The sequence below is a fragment of the Haliotis cracherodii genome, unplaced genomic scaffold (genome assembly GCF_022045235.1).
Source record: "Haliotis cracherodii isolate W230 unplaced genomic scaffold, xgHalCrac1.p SCAF_7, whole genome shotgun sequence".
Lineage (NCBI taxonomy): Eukaryota > Metazoa > Mollusca > Gastropoda > Lepetellida > Haliotidae > Haliotis > Haliotis cracherodii.
The window spans coordinates 40,274,844-40,300,568 of NW_027266330.1; the positions used below are offsets into that span (position 1 = coordinate 40,274,844).

Sequence of the window (25,725 nt, forward strand, 5' to 3'; positions counted from 1 at the left end):
ACATTACACCAGGGCACCCAGTTCATGGTCCAGGTATGACATTACACCAGGGCGGCCAGGTCATGTTCCAGGTGTTACATTACACCAGGGCACCCAGTTCAAGGTCCAGGTATGACATTACACCAGGGCGGCCAGTTCATGGTCCAGGTGTGACATTACACCAGGGCAGCCAGGTCATGGTCCAGGTGTTACATTACACCAGGGCGGCCAGTTCATGGTCCAGGTGTGACATTACACCAGGTCATGGTCCAGGTGTGACATTACACCAGGGCAGCCAGGTCATGGTCCAGGTGTTACATTACACCAGGGCACCCAGTTCATGGTCCAGGTATGACATTACACCAGGGCGGCCAGTTCATGGTCCAGGTGTGACATTACACCAGTTCATAGTCCAGGTGTGACATTATGCCAGGGCAGCCAGTTCATGATCCAGGTGTGACATTATACATTGCAACATTAAGCAATATGCATGCATGTGTTGCGTGGCTGCTTGTACTCGGCCATCGGGCGAGATACTGTGCTGCAGTTAAACATCAAAACCCCACTCAGACACAGTATACTGACTCCCGAGCCGACCAGTTTTATCCCCTTAATGCCAAGCGCCAGGCAGAGTAACAAAAAATACCATCTTTTAACATCTTTTGGTTTGACGCGGCCAAGGATCAAACCCTTAACCTTCTGCTCTCCAGGCAGGCGCACTATCCACTGGACCACAGAGACCGTCTGCTACACCAGGACATGGTTGGGGTATGACGATACACAATTTCTACTTTTCTTGTAATTTCATTCCCTCCAACAAGTTCAAGAAGAAATACTAAAAACATCTGTACATTTTATTCTCACCAGCCAAATTTATACAAGACATTAGTGCTTTGTGATCCAGTACTCATTCTGATAACACTGATTGCAAGCATGTAAACATTTCCATGATGAAAGCTTTTATACATACACTTTTATGATGAAAAGGCCTTCTACAACATGTCATATGGTTGAAGCAATGATATTTGTTTCTTGTTTAAAGCCGCATTCAGCAATATTCCAGCTACCGGTATATGACGGCGACCTGTAAATAATCAAGTCTTGACCAGATAATCCAATGATTGATGTTGTGAGCAGCTATCCACACCATCGGGGTACGATGACACACAATCAACCAAGGCACCAAGCCTGACCATCGGTTCCACTAAGTCACCTCCTATAATCAGCAGATGTTGCTGGGGACCAGTTCTAACAGGGCATCACCACAGCGGTGAAGCAGTGATACACAAGAGGCACATGAGTTACTTCTTCCTCCCTCCTCTTTCTTTCAGAGCCAGTGAAACTGTAGCACCATTCAAAAAGTTGTAGAATGCCAGTGTATTGGAATCCTTGATGAAAATTCCCTGCAAAACAAATGGATGACATGAAATAAGTCAAATAATGTTTCAAGTTGTTGTAATAGCCATAAATTGCCCATTTATCAATTTATGTTGTTATGAGCTTCTCTGAACAGAATATTATTTTTTCATAGCATATATAGAGGTAACTGTATTTTCTTGACAAATAACATGTTCTTCTCAACTTTGCACAGCTCAGCAGCAATAGATTGTGGTGTAGGACAAGGTACCAATGTTCTACCTCTATGTTGTATGTAGTGTAGGGTAAAGTGCCCCAAATTACTTCTATGTTGTATGTAGTGTAGGACGAAGTACCCGAGAGTTACCTCTATGTTGTATGTAGTGTAGGATGAAGTACCCAAGGGTTACCTCTATGTTGTATGTAGTGTAGGACAAAGTACCCAAGAGTTACCTCTATGTTGTATGTAGTGCAGGACAAAGTACCCGAGAGTTACCTCTATGTTGTATGTGGTGTAGGACAAAGTACCCAAGAGTTACCTCTATGTTGTATGTAGTGTAGGACAAAGTACCCAAGAGTTACCTCTATGTTGTATGTGGTGTAGGACAAAGTACCCAAGAGTTACCTCTATGTTGTATGTAGTGTAGGACAAAGTACCCAAGAGTTACCTCTATGTTGTATATAGTGTAGGACAAAGTACCCAAGAGTTACCTCTATGTTGTATGTAGTGTAGGACAAAGTACCCAAGAGTTACCTCTATGTTGTATGTGGTGTAGGACAAAGTACCCAAGAGTTACCTCTATGTTGTATGTAGTGTAGGACAAAGTACCCAAGAGTTACCTCTATGTTGTATGTGGTGTAGGACAAAGTACCCAAGAGTTACCTCTATGTTGTATGTAGTGCAGGACAAAGTACCCAAGAGTTACCTCTATGTTGTATGTAGTGTAGGATGAAGTACCCAAGAGTTACCTCTATGTTGTATGTAGTGTAGGACAAAGTACCCAAGAGTTACCTCTATGTTGTATGTGGTGTAGGACAAAGTACCCAAGAGTTACCTCTATGTTGTATGTAGTGTAGGACAAAGTACCCAAGAGTTACCTCTATGTTGTATGTAGTGCAGGACAAAGTACCCAAGAGTTACCTCTATGTTGTATGTGGTGTAGGACAAAGTACCCAAGAGTTACCTCTATGTTGTATGTAGTGTAGGACAAAGTACCCAAGAGTTACCTCTATGTTGTATGTAGTGCAGGACAAAGTACCCAAGAGTTACCTCTATGTTGTATGTGGTGTAGGACAAAGTACCCAAGAGTTACCTCTATGTTGTATGTAGTGTAGGATGAAGTACCCAAGAGTTACCTCTATGTTGTATGTAGTGTAGGACAAAGTACCCAAGAGTTACCTCTATGTTGTATGTAGTGTAGGACAAAGTACCCAAGAGTTACCTCTATGTTGTATGTAGTGCAGGACAAAGTACCCAAGAGTTACCTCTATGTTGTATATAGTGTAGGACAAAGTACCCAAGAGTTACCTCTATGTTGTATGTAGTGTAGGACAAAGTACCCAAGAGTTACCTCTATGTTGTATGTAGTGTAGGATGAAGTACCCAAGAGTTACCTCTATGTTGTATATAGTGTAGGACAAAGTACCCAAGAGTTACCTCTATGTTGTATGTGGTGTAGGACAAAGTACCCAAGAGTTACCTCTATGTTGTATGTGGTGTAGGACAAAGTACCCAAGAGTTACCTCTATGTTGTATGTAGTGTAGGACAAAGTACCCAAGAGTTACCTCTATGTTGTATGTAGTGTAGGATGAAGTACCCAAGAGTTACCTCTATGTTGTATGTAGTGTAGGACAAAGTACCCAAGTTACCTCTATGTATTTAGTGGTGCAGGACAAAGTACCCAAGAGTTACCTCTATGTATTTAGTGGTGCAGGACAAAGTACCCAAGAGTTACCTCTATGTAATTAGTGGTGCAGGACAAAGTACCCAAGAGTTACCTCTATGTTGTATGTGGTGTAGGACAAAGTACCCAAGAGTTACCTCTATGTTGTATGTAGTGTAGGACAAAGTACCCAAGAGTTACCTCTATGTTGTTTGTAGTGCAGGACAAAGTACCCAAGAGTTACCTCTATGTTGTATGTAGTGTAGGATGAAGTACCCAAGAGTTACCTCTATGTTGTATGTAGTGTAGGACAAAGTACCCAAGAGTTACCTCTATGTTGTATGTAGTGTAGGACAAAGTACCCAAGAGTTACCTCTATGTTGTATGTAGTGTAGGACAAAGTACCCAAGAGTTACCTCTATGTTGTATGTAGTGTAGGATGAAGTACCCAAGAGTTACCTCTATGTTGTATGTAGTGTAGGACAAAGTACCCAAGTTACCTCTATGTATTTAGTGGTGCAGGACAAAGTACCCAAGAGTTACCTCTATGTATTTAGTGGTGCAGGACAAAGTACCCAAGAGTTACCTCTATGTATTTAGTGGTGCAGGACAAAGTACCCAAGAGTTACCTCTATGTTGTATGTGGTGTAGGACAAAGTACCCAAGAGTTACCTCTATGTTGTATGTAGTGTAGGACAAAGTACCCAAGAGTTACCTCTATGTTGTATGTAGTGTAGGACAAAGTACCCAAGAGTTACCTCTATGTTGTATGTAGTGTAGGATGAAGTACCCAAGAGTTACCTCTATGTTGTATGTAGTGTAGGACAAAGTACCCAAGAGTTACCTCTATGTTGTATGTAGTGTAGGATGAAGTACCCAAGAGTTACCTCTATGTTGTATGTAGTGTAGGACAAAGTACCCAAGAGTTACCTCTATGTTGTATGTAGTGTAGGATGAAGTACCCAAGAGTTACCTCTATGTTGTATGTAGTGTAGGACAAAGTACCCAAGTTACCTCTATGTATTTAGTGGTGCAGGACAAAGTACCCAAGGGTTACCTCTATGTATTTAGTGGTGCAGGACAAAGTACCCAAGAGTTACCTCTATGTTGTATGTGGTGTAGGACAAAGTACCCAAGAGTTACCTCTATGTTGTATGTAGTGAAGGACAAAGTACCCAAGGGTTACCTCTATGTTGTATGTAGTGCAGGACAAAGTACCCAAGAGTTACCTCTATGTTGTATGTAGTGTAGGACAAAGTACCCAAGGGTTACCTCTATGTTGTATGTGGTGTAGGACAAAGTACCCAAGAGTTACCTCTATGTTGTATGTAGTGCGGGACAAAGTACCCAAGAGTTACCTCTATGTTGTATGTAGTGTAGGATGAAGTACCCAAGAGTTACTTCTATGTTGTATGTAGTGTAGGATGAAGTACCCAAGAGTTACCTCTATGTTGTATGTGGTGTAGGACAAAGTACCCAAGAGTTACCTCTATGTTGTATGTAGTGTAGGACAAAGTACCCAAGAGTTACCTCTATGTTGTATGTAGTGTAGGATGAAGTACCCAAGAGTTACCTCTATGTTGTATGTAGTGTAGGACAAAGTACCCAAGTTACCTCTATGTATTTAGTGGTGCAGGACTAAGTACCCAAGAGTTACCTCTATGTATTTAGTGGTGCAGGACAAAGTACCCAAGAGTTACCTCTATGTATTTAGTGGTGCAGGACAAAGTACCCAAGAGTTACCTCTATGTTGTATGTGGTGTAGGACAAAGTACCCAAGAGTTACCTCTATGTTGTATGTAGTGTAGGACAAAGTACCCAAGAGTTACCTCTATGTTGTATGTAGTGTAGGATGAAGTACCCAAGAGTTACCTCTATGTTGTATGTAGTGTAGGACAAAGTACCCAAGAGTTACCTCTATGTTGTATGTAGTGTAGGATGAAGTACCCAAGAGTTACCTCTATGTTGTATGTATTGTAGGACAAAGTACCCAAGAGTTACCTCTATGTTGTATGTAGTGTAGGATGAAGTACCCAAGAGTTACCTCTATGTTGTATGTAGTGTAGGACAAAGTACCCAAGTTACCTCTATGTACTTAGTGGTGCAGGACAAAGTACCCAAGAGTTACCTCTATGTATTTAGTGGTGCAGGACAAAGTACCCAAGAGTTACCTCTATGTTGTATGTGGTGTAGGACAAAGTACCCAAGAGTTACCTCTATGTTGTATGTAGTGTAGGACAAAGTACCCAAGGGTTACCTCTATGTTGTATGTAGTGCAGGACAAAGTACCCAAGAGTTACCTCTATGTTGTATGTAGTGTAGGACAAAGTACCCAAGTTACCTCTATGTTGTATGTAGTGTAGGACAAAGTACCCAAGAGTTACCTCTATGTTGTATGTAGTGTAGGATGAAGTACCCAAGAGTTACCTCTATGTTGTATGTAGTGTAGGACAAAGTACCCAAGTTACCTCTATGTATTTAGTGGTGCAGGACTAAGTACCCAAGAGTTACCTCTATGTATTTAGTGGTGCAGGACAAAGTACCCAAGAGTTACCTCTATGTATTTAGTGGTGCAGGACAAAGTACCCAAGAGTTACCTCTATGTTGTATGTGGTGTAGGACAAAGTACCCAAGAGTTACCTCTATGTTGTATGTAGTGTAGGACAAAGTACCCAAGAGTTACCTCTATGTTGTATGTAGTGTAGGATGAAGTACCCAAGAGTTACCTCTATGTTGTATGTAGTGTAGGACAAAGTACCCAAGAGTTACCTCTATGTTGTATGTAGTGTAGGATGAAGTACCCAAGAGTTACCTCTATGTTGTATGTATTGTAGGACAAAGTACCCAAGAGTTACCTCTATGTTGTATGTAGTGTAGGATGAAGTACCCAAGAGTTACCTCTATGTTGTATGTAGTGTAGGACAAAGTACCCAAGTTACCTCTATGTATTTAGTGGTGCAGGACAAAGTACCCAAGAGTTACCTCTATGTATTTAGTGGTGCAGGACAAAGTACCCAAGAGTTACCTCTATGTTGTATGTGGTGTAGGACAAAGTACCCAAGAGTTACCTCTATGTTGTATGTAGTGTAGGACAAAGTACCCAAGGGTTACCTCTATGTTGTATGTAGTGCAGGACAAAGTACCCAAGAGTTACCTCTATGTTGTATGTAGTGTAGGACAAAGTACCCAAGTTACCTCTATGTTGTATGTAGTGTAGGACAAAGTACCCAAGAGTTACCTCTATGTTGTATGTAGTGTAGGATGAAGTACCCAAGAGTTACCTCTATGTTGTATGTGGTGTAGGACAAAGTACCCAAGAGTTACCTCTATGTTGTATGTGGTGTAGGACAAAGTACCCAAGAGTTACCTCTATGTTGTATGTAGTGTAGGATGAAGTACCCAAGAGTTACCTCTATGTTGTATGTAGTGTAGGATGAAGTACCCAAGAGTTACCTCTATGTTGTATGTGGTGTAGGACAAAGTACCCAAGAGTTACCTCTATGTTGTATGTAGTGTAGGATGAAGTACCCAAGAGTTACCTCTATGTATTTAGTAGTGCAGGCGAAGTCTCCTACCCTGCAAGTCACACTCACCTCGTACTGCAGCTTCTGTTTGCCAGCTGGCATACCCAGCGACTCATGCAGCTTGGCCTTGATCACGGACACCTGCAGAGGAAACACACATGGTCACAGCTGCCAACATTACAGATGGTCACATTACAAATGTCAACACTTTTCCACACATTCTGGGAATAGCACAGTTCAATAAGAGAAGGTCATGGTGGAGTCAATGTAGGAGATGCAATTGTCCTGTCTGTACTAATTTGAAGTATCTTAATCTTAACACAACTTAAGTGGTGTGGTGACGTCATGTAACTAATTGTAACTAACAGAATCTGTGAGCGTAGAAGTCAAGTAACTTATTGTAACTTACAGAATCTGTTAGTGGTGAAGTCAAGTAACTTATTGTAACTTACAGAATCTGTGAGCAGTGAAGTCAAGTAACTTATTGTAACTTACAGAATCTGTAAGTGGTGAAGTCAAGTAACTTATTGTAACTTACAGAATCTGTGAGCAGTGAAGTCAAGTAACTTATTGTAACTTACAGAATCTGTGAGCGGTGAAGTCAAGTAACTTATTGTAACTTACAGAATCTGTGAGCAGTGAAGTCAAGTAACTTATTGTAACTTACAGAATCTGTGAGCAGTGAAGTCAAGTAGCTTATTGTAACTGACAGAACTTGTGAGCGGTGAAGTCAAGTAACTTATTGTAACTTACAGAATCTGTAGGTGGTGAAGTCAAGTAACTTATTGTAACTTACAGAATCTGTGAGTGGTAATGTGAAATCCAGCTTCTGTCCCTTCAGCTTCCATTCAGGCTTGTCGGGCACATTGGGCACAGCCACCTTGATAGTCACTGGGCCCTGCAAAAAACAATTCATGTAATACATTCAGTTTACAAATTGACAGCAATTTATTATTTGGATATTCATGATATTAGTATACACAAGTATACTTATCCTAACAGACTTACCCTTCACGTCACCTATCTCATAACACATAACCCCAAATGCGTGTCTTCTACATCCGGGGCACCTATTGCCCTTGGTTACACATTAGAGTTATCTGTCCTTGATCCTTCACTGCCGTCTCATCAGCACATATTTTGTAGGGGTGAAATATTGCACTGGTGCATCGTAAGTATTCATGTGACGAAACGCTGCACCATACTTCCGTTTCTGTATCGATACAAGACGATACACATGCAGAAATTTATTACTCGCTATTCGTTTCATGATCCCCAGCAATTTTGTCAGTCAGATATAGCGAATTATGTTGGAATTAGCGTTTCTAGTACTACTAAAAATAACCACTACGAACATGTGTATAAAACCTAGCTTTTCCTTTTGAACCTGCTCTGAAATATTTATTGTCAAGATGTTTCCATGCAATTTGATGGAAATATGAGTATTGCGATACGTATCATATCATGACCTATGTGTCATGATACATATCATATCATGACCTTGCTGTATCATATCACCCTAGTATTTTAATATCCAGACAGGGATCGGGCCTGAGACTTGTTTTGCTAGGATAAGTATCGGTATCCAGATATCATGAACATCCAAATTCATGTAAATTATTTCCCATTCTGTCAATACACTGCAACATTTTACCCACAGTCGGAGGCAGGGTGTGCAGCTTGGGCTGTTTGTAGCCAGCATCGGATCACTAATCTCGTATTACCTGTCACAGCGTTCCTCTAACATGCAATTTCATAACACAAGGGAAATTGTGTTGGGCTTAAAAATGGCTATGGTAACAAACTGTTCAAGGGTAATTATCCTAACAGAATGGAGATGTTACCCACTGTATAATCAAAGCTGCATCTGATGTTTTTTGTCTTCTCTGTAGAACTAAGAAGCATACCTTGTTTTTCTTGAGGAACTCCTCCTCGGGCATGAGGTTGTCTTCAGTCTTCTGCTTCTTGCTAGGGGGTTCATCATCCATGGGACCAGAAGGGGGAGGCGGTGGCCCAGGGCGGTGAGGGGGGCCTGGGGGGCCAGGGGGACCTGGGTACCCTTGCGGGGGACCTGGATGCATGCCCATTGGTGGCCGCATGTGGGGTCCCCTCATACCTACAACACAGTAACACAACCTTTCATCACACACACGTGCTGAGAGCTGGCAGCTCAACATACCTTTAACATGGAGTTGAAACTTACCACACACCAGGGATGTGAGCAGGTTTTCCCGAAAAAAGATGAAAAGTCTAGGGGGGTCTTGGGGCATGCCCCCCCCAGAATTTTTTTAAACATTTGATTGCATTTTAAGCAATTTCGTGCAGTTTGGACAACATTCACAACAAGAAATGTAATAAGTCAATGGCAAAAGTCAATAAGTCAAATAAACAAGATGGCAGATGCAGTAAAATTTCGAAGTTAAATCAGTACTTTTAAAAAATCCGGCATAGCAACCCAACACCTGGCTACCCACCAAGTATGGGAGCAAAACTGCCATAAACTACAACCCCCATCCCCCAAACACAAGGACAACTGTCACAAGCGTGCAATGTCTGACCCTTTCCCCGTGTTGAAGCATATTGAAAAAAACTTACCTTGTACTTACCTTTTGTTGAAAAAAACAAAACTCCATTGCAAACATAAGACATTAACAACAAAAGACAACTTTATCTTAAAAACAAGCCATCATCTGACTCTGAGTATTTACAATTTCTGTGTGACGCCACACCCCACGTTATAGTGCAAGTATTCGTGATAGAAAATGTATGATGTCCGAAAACCTATGCTGCTGAAAGCTCTGTTGTCCGGTTTTCGATCATATTTTTTTAAGTGTTTTTTTTTAAAAATCTTTGATTATATTTTTAAGCGGAAGATGATTGTTTCCAAGCACTACTGTTTTAAAAACCGCAATTTTCCGCGTTTCCGCACAGATTTCACATACACTTTTGGACTTGTGGCCATTAGTCTGTGATTTCGTCATATTGGGCGATTTGTCTTGTTATGGAACATGACCTGTATCTATGCATGACCAGTATACATTACTGTGTGAACTCTGTCTTCATATTAACTATAATGTGCTGAAATCATTCTCTTATCCACTGGAACTTATCCACCAGTCAGCCTCACACTGGTCCTGGCATGGTCACGTGACCTTTCACCTACTTGACTTATCCACCAGTCAGCCTCACACTGGTCCTGGCATGGTCACGTGACCTTTCACCTACTTGACTTATCCACCAGTCAGCCTCACACTGGTCCTGGCATGGTCACGTGACCTTTCACCTACTTGACTTATCCACCAGTCAGCCTCACACTGGTCCTGGCATGGTCACGTGACCTTTCACCTACTTGACTTATCCACCAGTCAGCCTCACACTGGTCCTGGCATGGTCACGTGACCTTTCACCTACTTGACTTATCCACCAGTCAGCCTCACACTGGTCCTGGCATGGTCACGTGACCTTTCACCTACTTGACTTATCCACCAGTCAGCCTCACACTGGTCCTGGCATGCTCACGTGACCTTTCACCTACTTGACTTGTCCACCAGTCAGCCTCACACTGGTCCTGGCATGGTCACATGACCTTTCTCAGTCGGTTATGTAACATAGTGTCTCAGAAGTTGGGGGCTGTTATCAAAGTAATTTCGACAAATTCTGTCATCAGCTAGTTACAAAACAGATGTCAAGCCATAACAGACATCCAGTTGGCTTCTTATCATCCATCCAACCTGTTTAACAGTGTTCTGGAGACAGTAGTTACGTGTGCTATAGCAGGAGGTGCATCAACTCACCCATCATCATGGGGGGCCTGGGAGGCAGGACCATCACTCCTCCTGGGGGATGCATGGGCACTTGGTGGGACACACGCATCTGTTGGGGTGGAGGAGGCCTGCCAGGAGGCTGCGGGGGTCCTTGCTGTGAACCTGGGGGAGGTGGGGCGGACTTTGGAGGAGGGGGTGGTGGTGGGGCACCCCCTTTAGGCATGGCAGGTCCAATCTTCTCTTTCTCCTCATCGGGTCTGTGAAGAGTCATATTGGTCAAAAGGTCAAGGCTCTTGTGAGTGACTGAGGTAGCAATATTTCAGCAACATCACAACAACGTACTTCATGGCTCTGGTGAGTGACTGAGGTAGCAATATTACAGCAATATCACAGTAGCGTACTTCATGGCTCTGGTGAGTGATGGAGGTAGCAATATTTCAGCAATATCACAGCGGCATACGTCATGGCTATGGTGAGTGACTGAGGTAGCAATATTTCAGCAATATCACAACAACGTACATCATGGCTCTGGTGAGTGACGGAGGTAGCAATATTTCTGCAATATCACAGCGGCATACATCATGGCTGTGGTGAGTGACTGAGGTAGCAATATTTCTGCAATATCACAGCGGCATACGTCATGGCTATGGTGAGTGACTGAGGTAGCAATATTTCAGCAATATCACAACAACGTACATCATGGCTCTGGTGAGTGACTGAGGTAGCAATATTTCTGCAATATCACAGCGGCATACATCATGGCTATGGTGAGCAAGTGAGGTAGCAATATTTCAGCAATATCACAGCGGCATACATCATGGCTATGTTGAGTGACTGAGGTATGCTTTGCTCAGTGAGAATGGTATTGCGCCATTTATAGCAATATTCCAGCAGCACAAGATGGCTATGGTGAAATCAAGTTGAATATGCACCAAGATGTTGTGTTACAGGCTGGTATTGTAATGTTACTTTTCTTTTATCAATTACAGATTAGATACAGACTAAACATGCTTAATGAAAAAAAAAGAATAAACAAATATCTTTCTTGTAAGCATTTCAACCAGTCAACAAATTCCTCTCAAGGTGATATTAATTGATACATGCATGTGCACCAGTAGCCATGATTACAGCCAACATCAAAACAATTGTAAGTAAAATATGGGACTTACAGCAGTCCCTTGACCTTGTGTATGGTGGCAATCTGTTCTTCAATGGAGATGTTCTCCCTGGCCCTCTGTGACACTTTCTCCATGGAAGCTGTGTGCCCATCCCACACGATCTTGGAACGCTCCTTCTTGTCTTCCTCTCCAATCTGCATGGAAAACACATAGTTGTTGTCACAGTGCTATAAACAGGAGCTTAACCAACCCTTCTTTTACCAGTATCCTGGTACAGTAGTAGGCATATCAATGGAGTAGGATACACATGATGTACATCTCGCAATACCCGATCTCCAAATGATAACTCACATGCTATCATGATAATGACTGAGCCCATGTAACTATGACCATGTAGAGCAGTCTGTGCAAACACACTTGAGTCCAGTAGCCACAACCAGACACTTGACATCATGTCCACCTTAGTGTTCATGTGTGGACTTAAATTAGCATGATTAACGAAGCTTACTAGACTGAACGAAATTTTACAAGACTCAGGACCAGTGGTTAGTCACAGACTGGTAGTGTGGTGAACAACACGTAGAATTGTTACTGCCTCCTTTCTAGCATCTGTTGTATCTATTCTGGATAGTACTGTATGAAAAGGTAGGTGTTTAATGTGTCTCAAATGATAGGAGTGATGGCGTGAGCTTAAGTTCTGTTGGTAGATTGTTCCGAAGTGTTGAAGCACAGTATTGGAAACATCAATGGCGAAAGTCTTCAAGCAGATTTCTGGAACTTGCATCAGGCGTTCACTTTCAGAATTGGGTGATGGCTTATATTTTGGCAAAAGTTCCATCAGATACAGTGGGGCTGATTCACTGAAGCATTTGTAGACTAATGTTAACAGTTGGGATTCAATTCTGGCTTTGAGAGGCAACCAATGCTGCGACATCAGAGCATGAGTTAAGGGCGTCCATCTTGAAGTTCTTGTAATGAACTTCTTGAATGTCACCAACTAAAACTTCCCCTATCATCCATTTAAAACAAAAAGTAATACTATGTAAATGTTACCTTTTTACCAATCTGTGTTTCCTCTGTGCCGACACCAAAGATGTCGGTACGCCTCTCCGCGAGCTGCTTGAGGTTGGTGTCGATGGCGGAGCCAGCAGCGTACACCTCCTCTTGTTCCTTCATCTCCTCCATCTGCCTCTGTTTCGCCTCCATCCACTTGGGGTTGAGCAGACCGATCCTCATGTGCTCAGGCACCTTGTGGGCAGGGATCTTCTCCCCAGTGATGGGCGACACCATGTACTGGTCAGGTCCTCCCTCGGCCGTCACAGGTCGGGCTGCAAACATTCATTGTCATCACAAGTAGAATTAAGTACACGTAAATCACAATTGTTTCACTATAGTAAACACAAGTAAATGAGTAATGACAACATGATTGAGGAGTGTTTACTCCATGATTGAGGTGAGTTAATAACATGATTGAGGAGTGCTGCCAAAATGATTGAGGAGTGTTTATAACATGATCATTAAGGAGTGTTTACAACATGACATAGGAGTGTTTATAACATGATTGAAGAGTGTTTATAAAATGATTGAGGACTGTTTACAACATGATTGAGGAGTGTTCATAACATGATTGAGGAGTATTGACAACATGATTGAGGGGTGTTTACAACATGATTGAGGGTGTTTACAACATGATTGAGGAGCGTTGACAGCATGATTGACGAGCATTGACAGCATGATTGCGGAGTGTTTACAACTATGATTGAGGAGCACGCTGGGAACCTACCCTTGGGGTTGTAGTCCTTCCTGATGATCACCTGGTCCGGTGTGGGGGGCAGTGGGGGAGCCTCTGATGGCGGGGGCGGGGGAGGTGGGGGTGGTGCAGCAGCTTTGGACTTCGGTGGTCTATCCATCACTTCCTCGTCTGAATCTTCCTCCATGTCCTGGAAACCAGAAGACATGAAGAAATTCCTTAGCCATTGTAATACAAGAGTCATCAGGAAATGAGACATTCCCCCGGCCCTCACAAATTCGAAAGATCACATCCTCTGATTGTTACAGCATGTCCTACAAGAATGAGCTGTCAAACTTGATGGGAGCATTCCTATCTAATCTGTCTGTCTGTATACAAGAGTAGTTATTGAGATATCAAAACATATCCACTGCTGTAGTTATTAATAGTTGGCTGGCTATATTTGAGAAACAGTTCCAACTAAATTATATGGGGTTGACCACGTTTTAACCCATCAAATTTTAAAGCTTTAATCGGACATTTGCTGTATCTCTAACTTGTCTAAAAATAAGAAAATATACAGTGGTTTCACATAAAATGCCTTCTCTTAACCTGACAGTGTGACTTACCTGCACCTGAATGTCGTCATTTGTCTGCCCCCCTGGGCCGTTCTTCCCCGGAGCCTGATCATCATCATCTCCCTCCTCATCAGACTCCATCTCCATGTCATTGTCAATCTGCAGCACACACATTTCGTTACAACCCATACACAGCACTGCACGTGCCACATGCCACTCCCACATGATCTTGTTGTCACAGTGGATCATATCACTACAGTGGATCATATTACTAGAGTGTAAGATCATTTCATCACATTAGATCTTCATACCACCTGCATTAGGTCTTCATATCACCTACATTAGATCATCATATCACCTACATTAGATCATCATGTCCCCTACATTAGATCATGTCCCCTACATTAGATCATCATGTCCCCTGCATTAGATCATCATATCACCTACATTACAACATCATGTCCCCTACATTAGATCATCATATCACCTACATTAGATCATCATGTCCCCTACATTAGATCATCATATCACCTACATTAGATCATCATGTCCCCTACATAAGATCATCATATCACCTACATCGGATCATCATGTCACCTACATTAGATCATCATATCACCTACATTAGATCATCATGTCCCCTACATTAGATCATCATATCACCTACATTAGATCATCATATCACCTACTTGGATCATCATGTCCCCTACATTAGATCATCAGGTCCCCTACATTAGATCATCAGGTCCCCTACATTAGATCATCATATCACCTACATTAGATTATGTATCACCTACATTAGATCATCATGTCCCCTACATTAGATCATCATGTCCCCTACATTAGATCATCATATCACCTACATTAGATTATGATATCACCTACAGTGTAAGATCATTTCACTACAAAAGATCATGTCCCCTACATTAGATCTTCATACCACCTACATTACACTTCATACTACCTACATTAGATCTTCATATGACCTATATTAGATCATATCACATGAGATCTTCCTTCACATCACCAACTCTTACATGGAGTACAGCTTAGATTGGTAGAATCATATGTTGTATTATTCTTGTATGCTGGTTGTTACCTGACACACAATCAACTCTTGCTCACGCAGTAGCGCCATATTCATGCACCTACCTCGCCCTTTTCAAATCTCTCTTGCTGCAGTGCACGGGCACCCACTTCACTGGGGTTGGTGGGTGGGGGCAGGTTACCTGAAACACAGTCAAAGTCACATGAACATGAGAGCACCCAGCACACAGGGAGCACATTGATAAGGGTTCTAGGTGTCAGGGCAAAGCACGGACATGACATCACCCAGCTCACAGGGAGCACATTGATATGGGTTGTAGGTGTCAGGGCAAAGCATGGACGTGACATCACCCAGCTCACAGGGAGCACATTGATAAGGGTTGTAGGTGTCAGGGCAAAGCATGGACGTGACATCACCCAGCTCACAGGGAGCACATTGATAAGGGTTCTAGGTGGCAGGGCAAAGCATGGACGTGACATCACCCAGCTCACAGGGAGCACATTGATAAGGGTTGTAGGTGTCAGGGCAAAGCATGGACATGACACCACTCAGCTCACAGGGAGCACATTGATAAGGGTTCTAGGTGGCAGGGCAAAGCATGGACACGATCATCATGATGGAAGTATGTTTATCAGATTTCTGACAATGAACATTCTCTCCCTTCTTTCCCACTGCTACTAGTTTCATGGTGAAGACGCCCGCACTGTCGGGCTATGGGCATGGCCCTGCATGTGTGTACTCACCTCCCTCGTGTGGCTGGAAGTCCACTGTCTCCACAACAACGAAGTCATGCCAGTCGATCTGGGCATAGGAAACTGAAACACAAAACAAAACATTGTGATTATATGACCCCTGCATAGTTATGGTTTGATGAGGATAATAAGTGGATGCTAGAGAGAGTGACAGTCCATGATAACGACCTATGTCACCCATCTACCACAGCCCATCAATGCACTGTTGCAGTCTAACCGAGTTATCTCCCTTTGTCCATCTATGTCATAGCCCCACCATTGCACTGTTGCAGTCTACTGGAGTTATCTCCCTTTTGCCATCAATGCCATTGTAATCTTTCACATCTGGCTTCCATTTATAATCTTGGTAACAGAGAGATATGCATTCAGTTATTCTGTTACTGTACATTATCACCCATGATGTAAACGTGGTAAAATGGGGACAAGAGTGAGTTTCCTCAGAGAAGCCCTCCTGATATGAAGCCCTCCTGACGGTGAGCTGCCCGTATCATCATTGAATACTGACCTCGCTCTCTCTCCACTTTCTCCTCCTCCTTCTTCTTCTCCCTGGCCTGGTACTTGGCCCACTCCACTCGGTACTTGACAGCCTCCAGCACCTGCCAACACACAGGACACCCACTCCCTGATCACTCTCATGGAATCACCTGCCTCACTCTCCAAGTGAGGTGAAGTGAGGTGAGTCCAAATGGTGTTTCACGTCACATTCAAGGTTATGGCCTTGCGTGCGTGCCCGCTGCTTGTGTTCGTCTGGACCAATTGCGAGTTCATAGTGCTAGCCCACTGAGATACCATGCTCCAAGTTTTAACACAAATACCCCACTCAGACGCAGTTTACTGACTCCGAGCTGACCAGTCCTTGTTTTAGCCCTTCAATGCCGAGTGTCAGGTAGGATAACAACATGACCACCTTTCAACAGTTTTTGGTATGACACGAACAGGGATCGAACACTAACCTTCCGCTCCTTGTGCAGATGCTCTATCTACTAGATCATGGAGGCTGCACGTATACAAGTATAGGTGACATAGCCCTACCTCCTTGTAGCTATCGGACTATTTGTGTGCTAGTATATGAGCATAGGTGACAGCCCTATCTCCTTGTAGCTATGGGACTATTTGTGTGTGCTAGTATATGAGTACAAGTCACATAGCCCTACCTCCTTATAGCTCTTAAATTGTGTGTGCTAGTATATGAGTATAGCTGACATAGCCCTATCTCCTTGTAGCTCTCAGATTGTGTGTGCTAGTATATGAGTATATCTCACATAGCCCTATCTCCTTGTAGCTCTCAGATTGTGTGTGCTAGTATATGGGTTTATCAAATAATGGGAAGGTTTCTCGGCAGGATAAAGTCAGATAAAAACGATATCCGTTGGGGTCATATGCGGATAGAGATGCAAATATCAAAGGTCAAGTAGGGCTACTTTCACTGTTTATAAACAAACATGGCGTCGCCCTCGTCATTCGGCGATCGAGTCTGAACCATCGGGAATCTGGATAAACTACAGGGATAATTGCTATCATTATCAAAAGTCTAATATACTGAAAATCAGTGTCTAACTGTGACGCAAAGGCATTTTATAAGTTTTAGCAACTTTGGAGATATAAATTTCGAAACAATTTTGCGAGGGCACGAGGCCTAGCCAAGCGGGATCAGGAGCCATATCTGTGTTTGTAGACCTCTGCGGCTTGAAACCTTCTCCACAAATTAAAACAGATGGATTTGGCCTAAATATGTTTGAATTGTTACCTTGTTTCGTTTTATCGCTGTGTGTACATCTGATTACACTTCTGAACATTATGACAGGACAGACCGACTGTCAACAACATCTGACCGTGGCCGTGACGTCTCATAGACTTTCCCTTTGACAAAGGGCAGTTACTCTAGCAGACAGACCGATGGATTGCCGCGAAAGGCAATTAAAAACAACTGTTGTTTTGCGTATATGTTGCTTCGCCACTGTATAAGAAACAGATTTCAGTTGGAACTATATTGGCTACTGTCAGTGTCCGACTGACACATCACTTACCCTGTGACGTAATAAATATTAATGCGCGCATTCCAGGAAAACTCGCAATTTTTCGGTAATGTTTGTGAGAGAGGGAAAGCGATTTTAAAGCACAGAATTAAAGAATGACATTATATGATAAAGAGGTTATCACGCTTGTGTGTTTGGGGATGGTAAATATCCTGTATTAGGAATAAACACTATGTATTTAGCTTGCCAAGGCTCGCTAAACACAATGTTTATTCCTAATGCAGGATATTAACCATCCCCAAACACACTCGCATTATAACTCTATATAAATGACAGACCTACCTCCTTGTAGCTCTCAGACTCCTTAGCAAGCTTTTCCTTCAGGTTTTTGGGCGGGATTAGGATCTGCAAAAATCACCACACTTACAAACACTGCCAACAAGAGTATCCTCGAACATAACCATGATTAATTTTGAAAAACTGCATTATTTTAACCACATGTAACTCAAACTATGCAGCTTTCTATGTACTGTTACTCTGAAAAGGAGCACACAAAAAAACAACCAAAGTTGATAAGCAGCCACTAACTGACACAATCTTCATTGGTCAAAGCAACACATATAATCAAATTACAAAAGGCCAGACCCTGAAAGAACCCACATAACCCACTATTCATGAACAAAATGGATCCCCTGCCATATATTTGTTTAAACCGGCCCAACAGTTTCATAAGAAAGGGGTCACTTTTCAACTTGAAGCTTTGCATTTCATATCTGATGTCTCCAAAAAGACATGTATTCAGAAACCCTCCTAATGTTGGATGCCTGTTATTGACCTTGATTAATGCCTTGATTAAGTTGACAGACCAGCAACAATTCAAAGCCTAAGGTTAATTCTTCCTGCAGACACTAATTGGCGCAAAATTCTACCACTGAACCAGTGTTTTCATAACATGTAAAACTGACCAGTAATCCCTTAAAATTATGACAAGACCTAGAAGTAAACGTTTGAATTTCTCAAGCAAAGTTCCATCCATAAAGACACTCTTCACAACCTTAGTGTACTGCTCCACAAGCTTGGTAAAGTAGTTGAAGAGGCTGTGCTGGGGACGCAGGAAGTCAAACAGGTAGTTGCGCTGCTCTCTCTGCATCACCGTAGTGAGGAACTGGCGACCATTCCGGGCCACAAACTGGGCTGTCAGCTTCACGACATCTCTGGAACACAAACAGTGAACAAACATGAAATAGGGACAAATAGCACTATCTCTAGTAAGTGTTGGGCGGTGGGGTGGCCAAGTGGTTGATGAACCGATTGTCACACTGGAGCCTGCGTTCCATTGTGTAAATTGTGTGAAGCCCATTTCTGGTGTTCCCTGTCATGATATTGCAGCGTAAAAATATAAGGAAAGGACCACTGTGATGTTTTTTATAGTTCAAAATGAAGCTTCACTACTACAGTGATGTTGGGGGGACTACATAAAAGCCAATAGAACTGTTGATGACAACATTAAAGAAATGTTGTGAACATAATCCCAATGTGATTTGTATCTAAAGAACCAGGTTGACCGCTAGGGCTGGGATGAGTCCAAATTTACTACCCCAGGTACCCAGACCCCTATAACCAGATCCTACCCAGGTACCTGCTGTAGGTCTCAAGACATACGTACAAACTATCGATTGGGGAAAGATTGACTGTAGCCCTGGCAGAATGTATTCAAATATACGTGTAAAAACGATCTGGTCATGTATACACTGAAGTTGACTGAAGTTTTATCTTCATTTAAAAGTTAGAAGGAATGGGTGCATGGTCAGAAAGAAAAGCGAACATTAGTGATTTAGTGATTAGCGTTTTAGGTAATTTTTGTCATTAAACAATATGTCACATGACTAACCATGGGTCTGAGTAATCCTGTTGTTACCTGGGTCCTACTCAGTACCCACCCCACCCGAGCGCCTGAGTTACCTGGGTACCACTCAGTACCCACCCGACCCGAGCACCTGAGTTACCTGGGTACCACTCAGTACCCACCCGACCCGAGCGCCTGAGTTACCTGGGTACCACTCAGTACCCACCCGACCCGAGCACCTGAGTTACCTGGGTACCACTCAGTACCCACCCGACCCGAGCACCTGAGTTACCTGGGTACCACTCAGTACCCACCCGACCCGAGCGCCTGAGTTACCTGGGTACCACTCAGTACCCACCCCACCCGAGCGCCTGAGTTACCTTGGTCACTAGGTTTCAGCAAACAATCTTGTAGCCAGCATGCCTCATAAACATTCAGAACATGTGGACAGAAATTGTTTGATAGGCATTACTTAGAAGTTGATGGATGACAAGGTAGACACTATTTTATGGATAACAACTTCTTTAATACTGATGTTGTGCTCTGAGAGCACAACATCCCCCGCATGAATTTTTTTAAGAAGTTTATATTTTCTTTGTATTTTGTAACTCTGTCAAAATTAGTCGAAATGAAACGGGACTGCGATATGAGTATCATCAATATGTCGACATCTTGTGTGTAGAGTGTCAGGGATATTCTCTGGAAACTGTAGGAGGAGTTGATTTCACAAGCTTTGTACCCTCTCTCACAATCAGGCAAATGAAGCTCCGTAAAACAGGGGAAGTAACTCTGTCAAAATTAGTCGAAATGAAACAGGACTGCGATATGAGTATCATCAACATGTCGACATCTTGTGTATAGAGTGTCAGGGATATTCTCTGGAAACTGTAGGAGGAGTTGATTTCACAAGCTTAGTACCCTCTGTGGGACGGACAGACGGACCGACAGACAGACGGACTGACTGCGCCACGACATAATCCCCCTTCGGCCATTCTGGCCAGGCGGGGGATAAAAAGCAGTCTTGTTTGACAACGGTTTAAGGATCTATACCGAAACATCGCTTTTAACAGTATTAAAGAAGTTGTTATCCATAAAATTGTGTCTACCATGTGGACAGAAGATGACATAACACTGAAGCATGTGAAGGGAGCTGGGTGAAGGATAAAACAAACAAACATCCCTGTATCTCAGTTAGTTGATCCGTTAAACACAAAAGAAATGGCTAATTTAGTCATCTTCCATTTCACTTCTTTTAAAACAATCCAATATCACTGAAACATTGAGGACGAAATCATTAAACAGTGAACATGGTGAAAGCTAGTCAACATTGTCACTCACAGATCATAGGCTGAGATGGAAGGAGGGTCTGCTACAAACTCAAACTCAGGCGGTGGATCTTTGGGCACAAACACTTCAGCTATCTTCGTGTGCTCCAGAGGGGGCTTCAATGCACTGGACAGGTTCAACTGTTTGGTTGCAAAGATGTACAATGTCATATATGTCAATTTTATTGTTATTATTGGTTGAAAGAATAAAATCCCCTGAACTGTTTTCAGTTATTAACTTACATATCTATGTATTTGTGATAACACAACTCCACATTAACGATGAGTAAAAATGATCATCGACATCCATTGTTCATACAGGAGGGTACCAGTAATCAGCAGGTTAAGTTGAAAAATAAAATATAACCATCCGCTTTGTGTTTGTGATTTTCAAATATTACCTAATATTACTTACCTTATTTTTTGGTGATAATGATGATGTATTTGATGTTCATTACCAGTTCTTTGCTTCAGCTACTTTTTGGTAAAATTAACTTGAATATTTTTTCTGAGGAAACGTGTTTGTTGTTATTGTGTCGGCTATGGTGCGGGTCATGACATGTCACCAGTTTAACAATCGATATATACAGCTTGTGAATGAAAATACTACAACCACCTACCCGAGATTAATTTATAAATACAAACATCCTAAAAATTATATCTCGTTTTTAATTAATCATCGTTACATAGAAGTGACATAACACTGCCACAAACTAATTTGCATATCATGTGACCAGCCTTTCTCTCCTTTTTAAACAAACACTGCAATCAGACTGACGCTTTACATATTGTTTTGAATAATTATTTTCTACCGTGAGGTGCCTGACAATATATATTAATGCATCAAAGTGACCGTACCGCAACCTCTCCGTATGGCTTTGATGACAGCATGTGAGGTGAACAAAGGAAAACTACGCAAATGGAAATAGTCTTTCAAGTTTTGAGATAGTTTCTCACAGAAAGTTAATCATAACAAATGTTTATCGTGATGTATAGACTCGTAAAAAATGAAACAGAAGAATATAAATCATTCCTGCATTGAGAAATATCAATTGGCGCTGTCTCAGTAAGTGGTAAAGCTGGTTCCATGGAAAGGGGTGAACAGAAGTTGTAAGTAACGTAGGGACACGATTTCACCGACATTTTAAAAGTAAAACATTTTTGAATGAAATTTTGAATAAAATTAATAAAATAGATTACAAACTGAAGTCCAGATATACAATGAACACCCAAACAGTGTGAGAAAAGGGTTAACTTGCGTAATTCAATGTGGATTTGTTGATATTCTATTTCCGATGACGGATCATGACAGTCATATATATATATGACTGCCTGAAATGATTCTAAAGAAAATGTCTGTGCGTATTATACACGAGAGATATATTTTTCCAGAATTTAATCCCCAACCTAAGGGTGCGCATAACACACAAGTATGTATTATCCTCGAATAAATAAGTTTTGTGTACACTTATCAATCGGAAGGGGCGCTTATTGGGATTGTTTACGTGCCAAAAGATTTGCAAATATCGCCATGGGCGCTTATTACATGGAATACGGTAATATCAAATAAGTTCACGGTGAACAAATACCATTTCATTGATCTAAGTCAACAACCAAAAGGACATGTTTTCAATGAAAATGTAACCACATACCTTTGGTGCCACAGGTTCTTGTCCTGAAAACAGAAACAACAATAGAATTATTGTGATTAGTTCTTGCATACTGCTGAATGAAATATCTTCTCTTAGGAGTCATAAAGGGTATTCACAAGTTTCAACTAGTTTCTACAGTTATACAACTTGGTAGAACTTGCACAACTTGTTGTGTGCAAATGGTTCTACAAGCTGAAGTTGTATGCAATCTGGTGTCCATAGAATGCATCCTTAGACATCAATGTGAATCTATTTCCTGTGTATGAAATTGCAAGATGATTCTCCAAAGGGAATATGCACATTTTGCACGTTTTAGGAAGGAAATAGGTTACACAACTGGATCAACATGATCAAAGTGGTTGTATGTTTCATACATGTCTTACATAAACAATGCTCAAACAAACAGCAAATTATCCAGTGTTAAATATATATCTAAACATATGAAATAATATTCAACGGTAGTAGATTTTCTGAATGGACACTGAATTGGGTCACTTTTTTTAATGAACTCTCAATATTACACTGAAAATGGGGAATTGGTAAAATGTAAAAATGGCAATTTTGTTGTACATTATTTTCAGAAGTCGTTCATTGTACTTTTGCTGTCTGCCTAAACATGCTAAATGACTGATAACAAAATCACATAATAAATACTTTCCTGCAGAAACCAATTTATTCATATTTGTAAGTGATATATTTTGAGTTTTAGAAACATGATTGAACTATGGACATCTCCTCCACAATGTCTACAGTCACACAGCCTTCCATGTCATCCCACGGAAATATAGTATATCCCATGTTGCACAACTAACTTCCAACAAAATGGATACAAGTGGAAGAGTGGGAGCAGCAATACTTACCTTTGCCCTCTTTGAACTCCTTCACCTTATACTGGTAGTATGCATGATATGCATCATTGGGGTTGAGGAAGTTGAACTTAGGGTTGTTAACTTCATTCTGACGAATCCTGTTCTCAAACTCAGGTCCATTTCTCGCAACAAAACTGGCAGTCTTGTCAACAATGTCTGGAATTCTAGTTTAAGAAACAACACTTCAATCTGGAAGACAAATATATAACTCAATTTGTTACAACAGGTATGTCAATGCAGGATTGGGAATTGACATGTAGAAATAATGACTATGAAGTATGGATATCCTGAGCGGATATATCTCTGAAATGAAAAGAATGAAAAGTACACCATATATACTCGGACCCCGTGGTACCGCAGCATTCATGGTATCACAGCATTTGTGATTTCCTGTAGTTCATGCGGGACACGCCTCTTAGCGGCTGTCCATTAATGCAAATCAGTAACCAGGAAGTGCTCACTTCATAAACGATTTCAATTTCCTTGGAATGTTCCGTCTGCTGTAAGTAAGGAGTTATTAATGCATTGATAATTACTTCTGGAATCTTTTTTAATATTGCCTTACCCCCATCTATCGATGGCCAACGATATAACCCTCAGTTCCCCAAGTAAACTTTCTCTATCGCCCTGAACTAGATCATCTGCATATTCATGGCGACTAATAAGGTAATGTAAGTTACGTAGCCAGCACATTTTTTCTTGCTCTGTGCCCAGAATCTATTGGGAGATCATAAGGGCCATAATGCCAAACTTAGAAACACGTTCTTTACTAGAAGCCAAACGATAAATACAAACTTTGGGCATACCAGGAGTGCTTTTTATATACTTATTGTTGACTTTTAACATTTTTTGACAAATCATTGTCATCCAATTTTTTTTAAAAACAATCTTAGAATAACATTTCTGATATTTTCTGGTTGATTTTTAAAATATTTTTCTCCTACTTTTTGGTAAATATGCATTGAATACCTATTGCTGATAACACATTTAGAATTTTACTTGTGCTGTCTATGCACTTGTCTGGACAAATCACTGATGTCTGGCATGATCATACAAAGTGGTTGGTAGAATCATGTCCTCTTTTTGTCCAATAAGGACCTCCATAAACGAATTTTCCCTGTACCGCGATACAATGGAGTTTTCTCCCTTGTCAAACTGAGCGCGAGGCCTGGCTTATACTCGGAGCTACTAATGTAAAAAATTATCTTTGATCAGTAAAATATGCATTGTTAGATGAAATAAATGACATCTGATATAGAGAACACGAATAATCATAAAGGTTAGTGAGTGCCTTTTGTTCCGTTTAGCGTACATCACGCACATGACAAGTACTGCGATACCCCGAGGTTGCAGATTTGGAATAATTGCCCATTCAATGTAATAAGCATCTACATAAATTAATCTGATTACATCTTGTACCCAAATGAGTGTACTGCAATTAGTGTATTAAAACTTGTTTCATTGTCCCTTTACCCTGTCGTTCATGGACCACATTTTCACGTTGATGCACATGTGCAGAAAATCAAAACGATGAAAATTTGAAAATTGTGTAACCCACACGTTAATTCACACCTAACCTTGTTGATCTTAAATGGGTTAGTCTCTAATAATTTTCAAGACACCATACACGGATCACAGAGATGTTGTTTGTGGTATTATACTTCGATACTGACACGACACTATTTGTGGTAATCCTCGTTCTGTTTTGCGGTTCTTTCGGTTTCATTAACTTGCAAGGATACTTCTCACTTCTGGAGGGGGGTAAATAATGCCAATGACAGGTTTACTGACAGTCTGCTGTTGGCCTTGGGTTTCTCCATCTTCAACAGGAGGCCTCTGAACCTCGGCTGTTGGCATGTTGTTGTTTTTTTATCTCTCTGTAAGGAGAAAGTGTGTATTTTCTTCCTTCGTTCTATATTCGATCCAATATGGCGTGCTTTACATAAAGGGAGACAACTCTGCATGTTCCAGAATGATATCGCAACAACTGTTTATTATTTTATTCAGTATCATAACTCTTCGGGTAAAGTAATGCAGCCTTGGCGTTATAGAAGTAGTAGCCCGATGTAAACATAAGTTTAGAAATTTTATTCATTAATAGTCATCGGCATACAAAATTGGAGTTTAAAATGAATTAACTTAGCAGGGACACATACTACAATGCCCAGTCAAAGATCTCTCATTTGCTTATTTCAAGAAATGTAATTACTTATTACTTTGCCTATAAATACGATTGCTTTAGAAGAAACAGTAATTATAAATGGTTACGGAAGTCATACCTAAATATTTGCCTGTGTCCGCATTTTACGATGGCATTGTATGCAA

At 41.4% G+C, this 25,725-nt stretch overlaps 1 protein-coding gene across 1 annotated transcript; it reads right to left on the reverse strand.

Moving 5' to 3' along the window:
• Window positions 1-819: 819 nt before the first annotated feature.
• LOC139447725 (splicing factor 3A subunit 1-like) lies at window positions 820-25,351 on the reverse strand. The gene is made up of 18 exons (XM_071229196.1): window positions 25,143-25,351; window positions 23,392-23,556; window positions 22,532-22,554; window positions 20,893-21,020; window positions 18,763-18,922; window positions 18,051-18,113; window positions 16,238-16,328; window positions 15,724-15,795; window positions 15,085-15,161; window positions 13,984-14,091; window positions 13,409-13,565; window positions 12,679-12,953; window positions 11,677-11,819; window positions 10,538-10,764; window positions 8,651-8,859; window positions 7,540-7,641; window positions 6,813-6,884; window positions 820-1,382 (listed from the first exon to the last, which is right to left on the reverse strand). The coding sequence occupies exons 1-18, from the start codon at window positions 25,255-25,257 to the stop codon at window positions 1,281-1,283; spliced, it is 2,289 nt and encodes a 762-aa protein (XP_071085297.1). The 5' UTR covers window positions 25,258-25,351; the 3' UTR covers window positions 820-1,280.
• Between the last annotated feature and the right edge of the window lie 374 nt (window positions 25,352-25,725).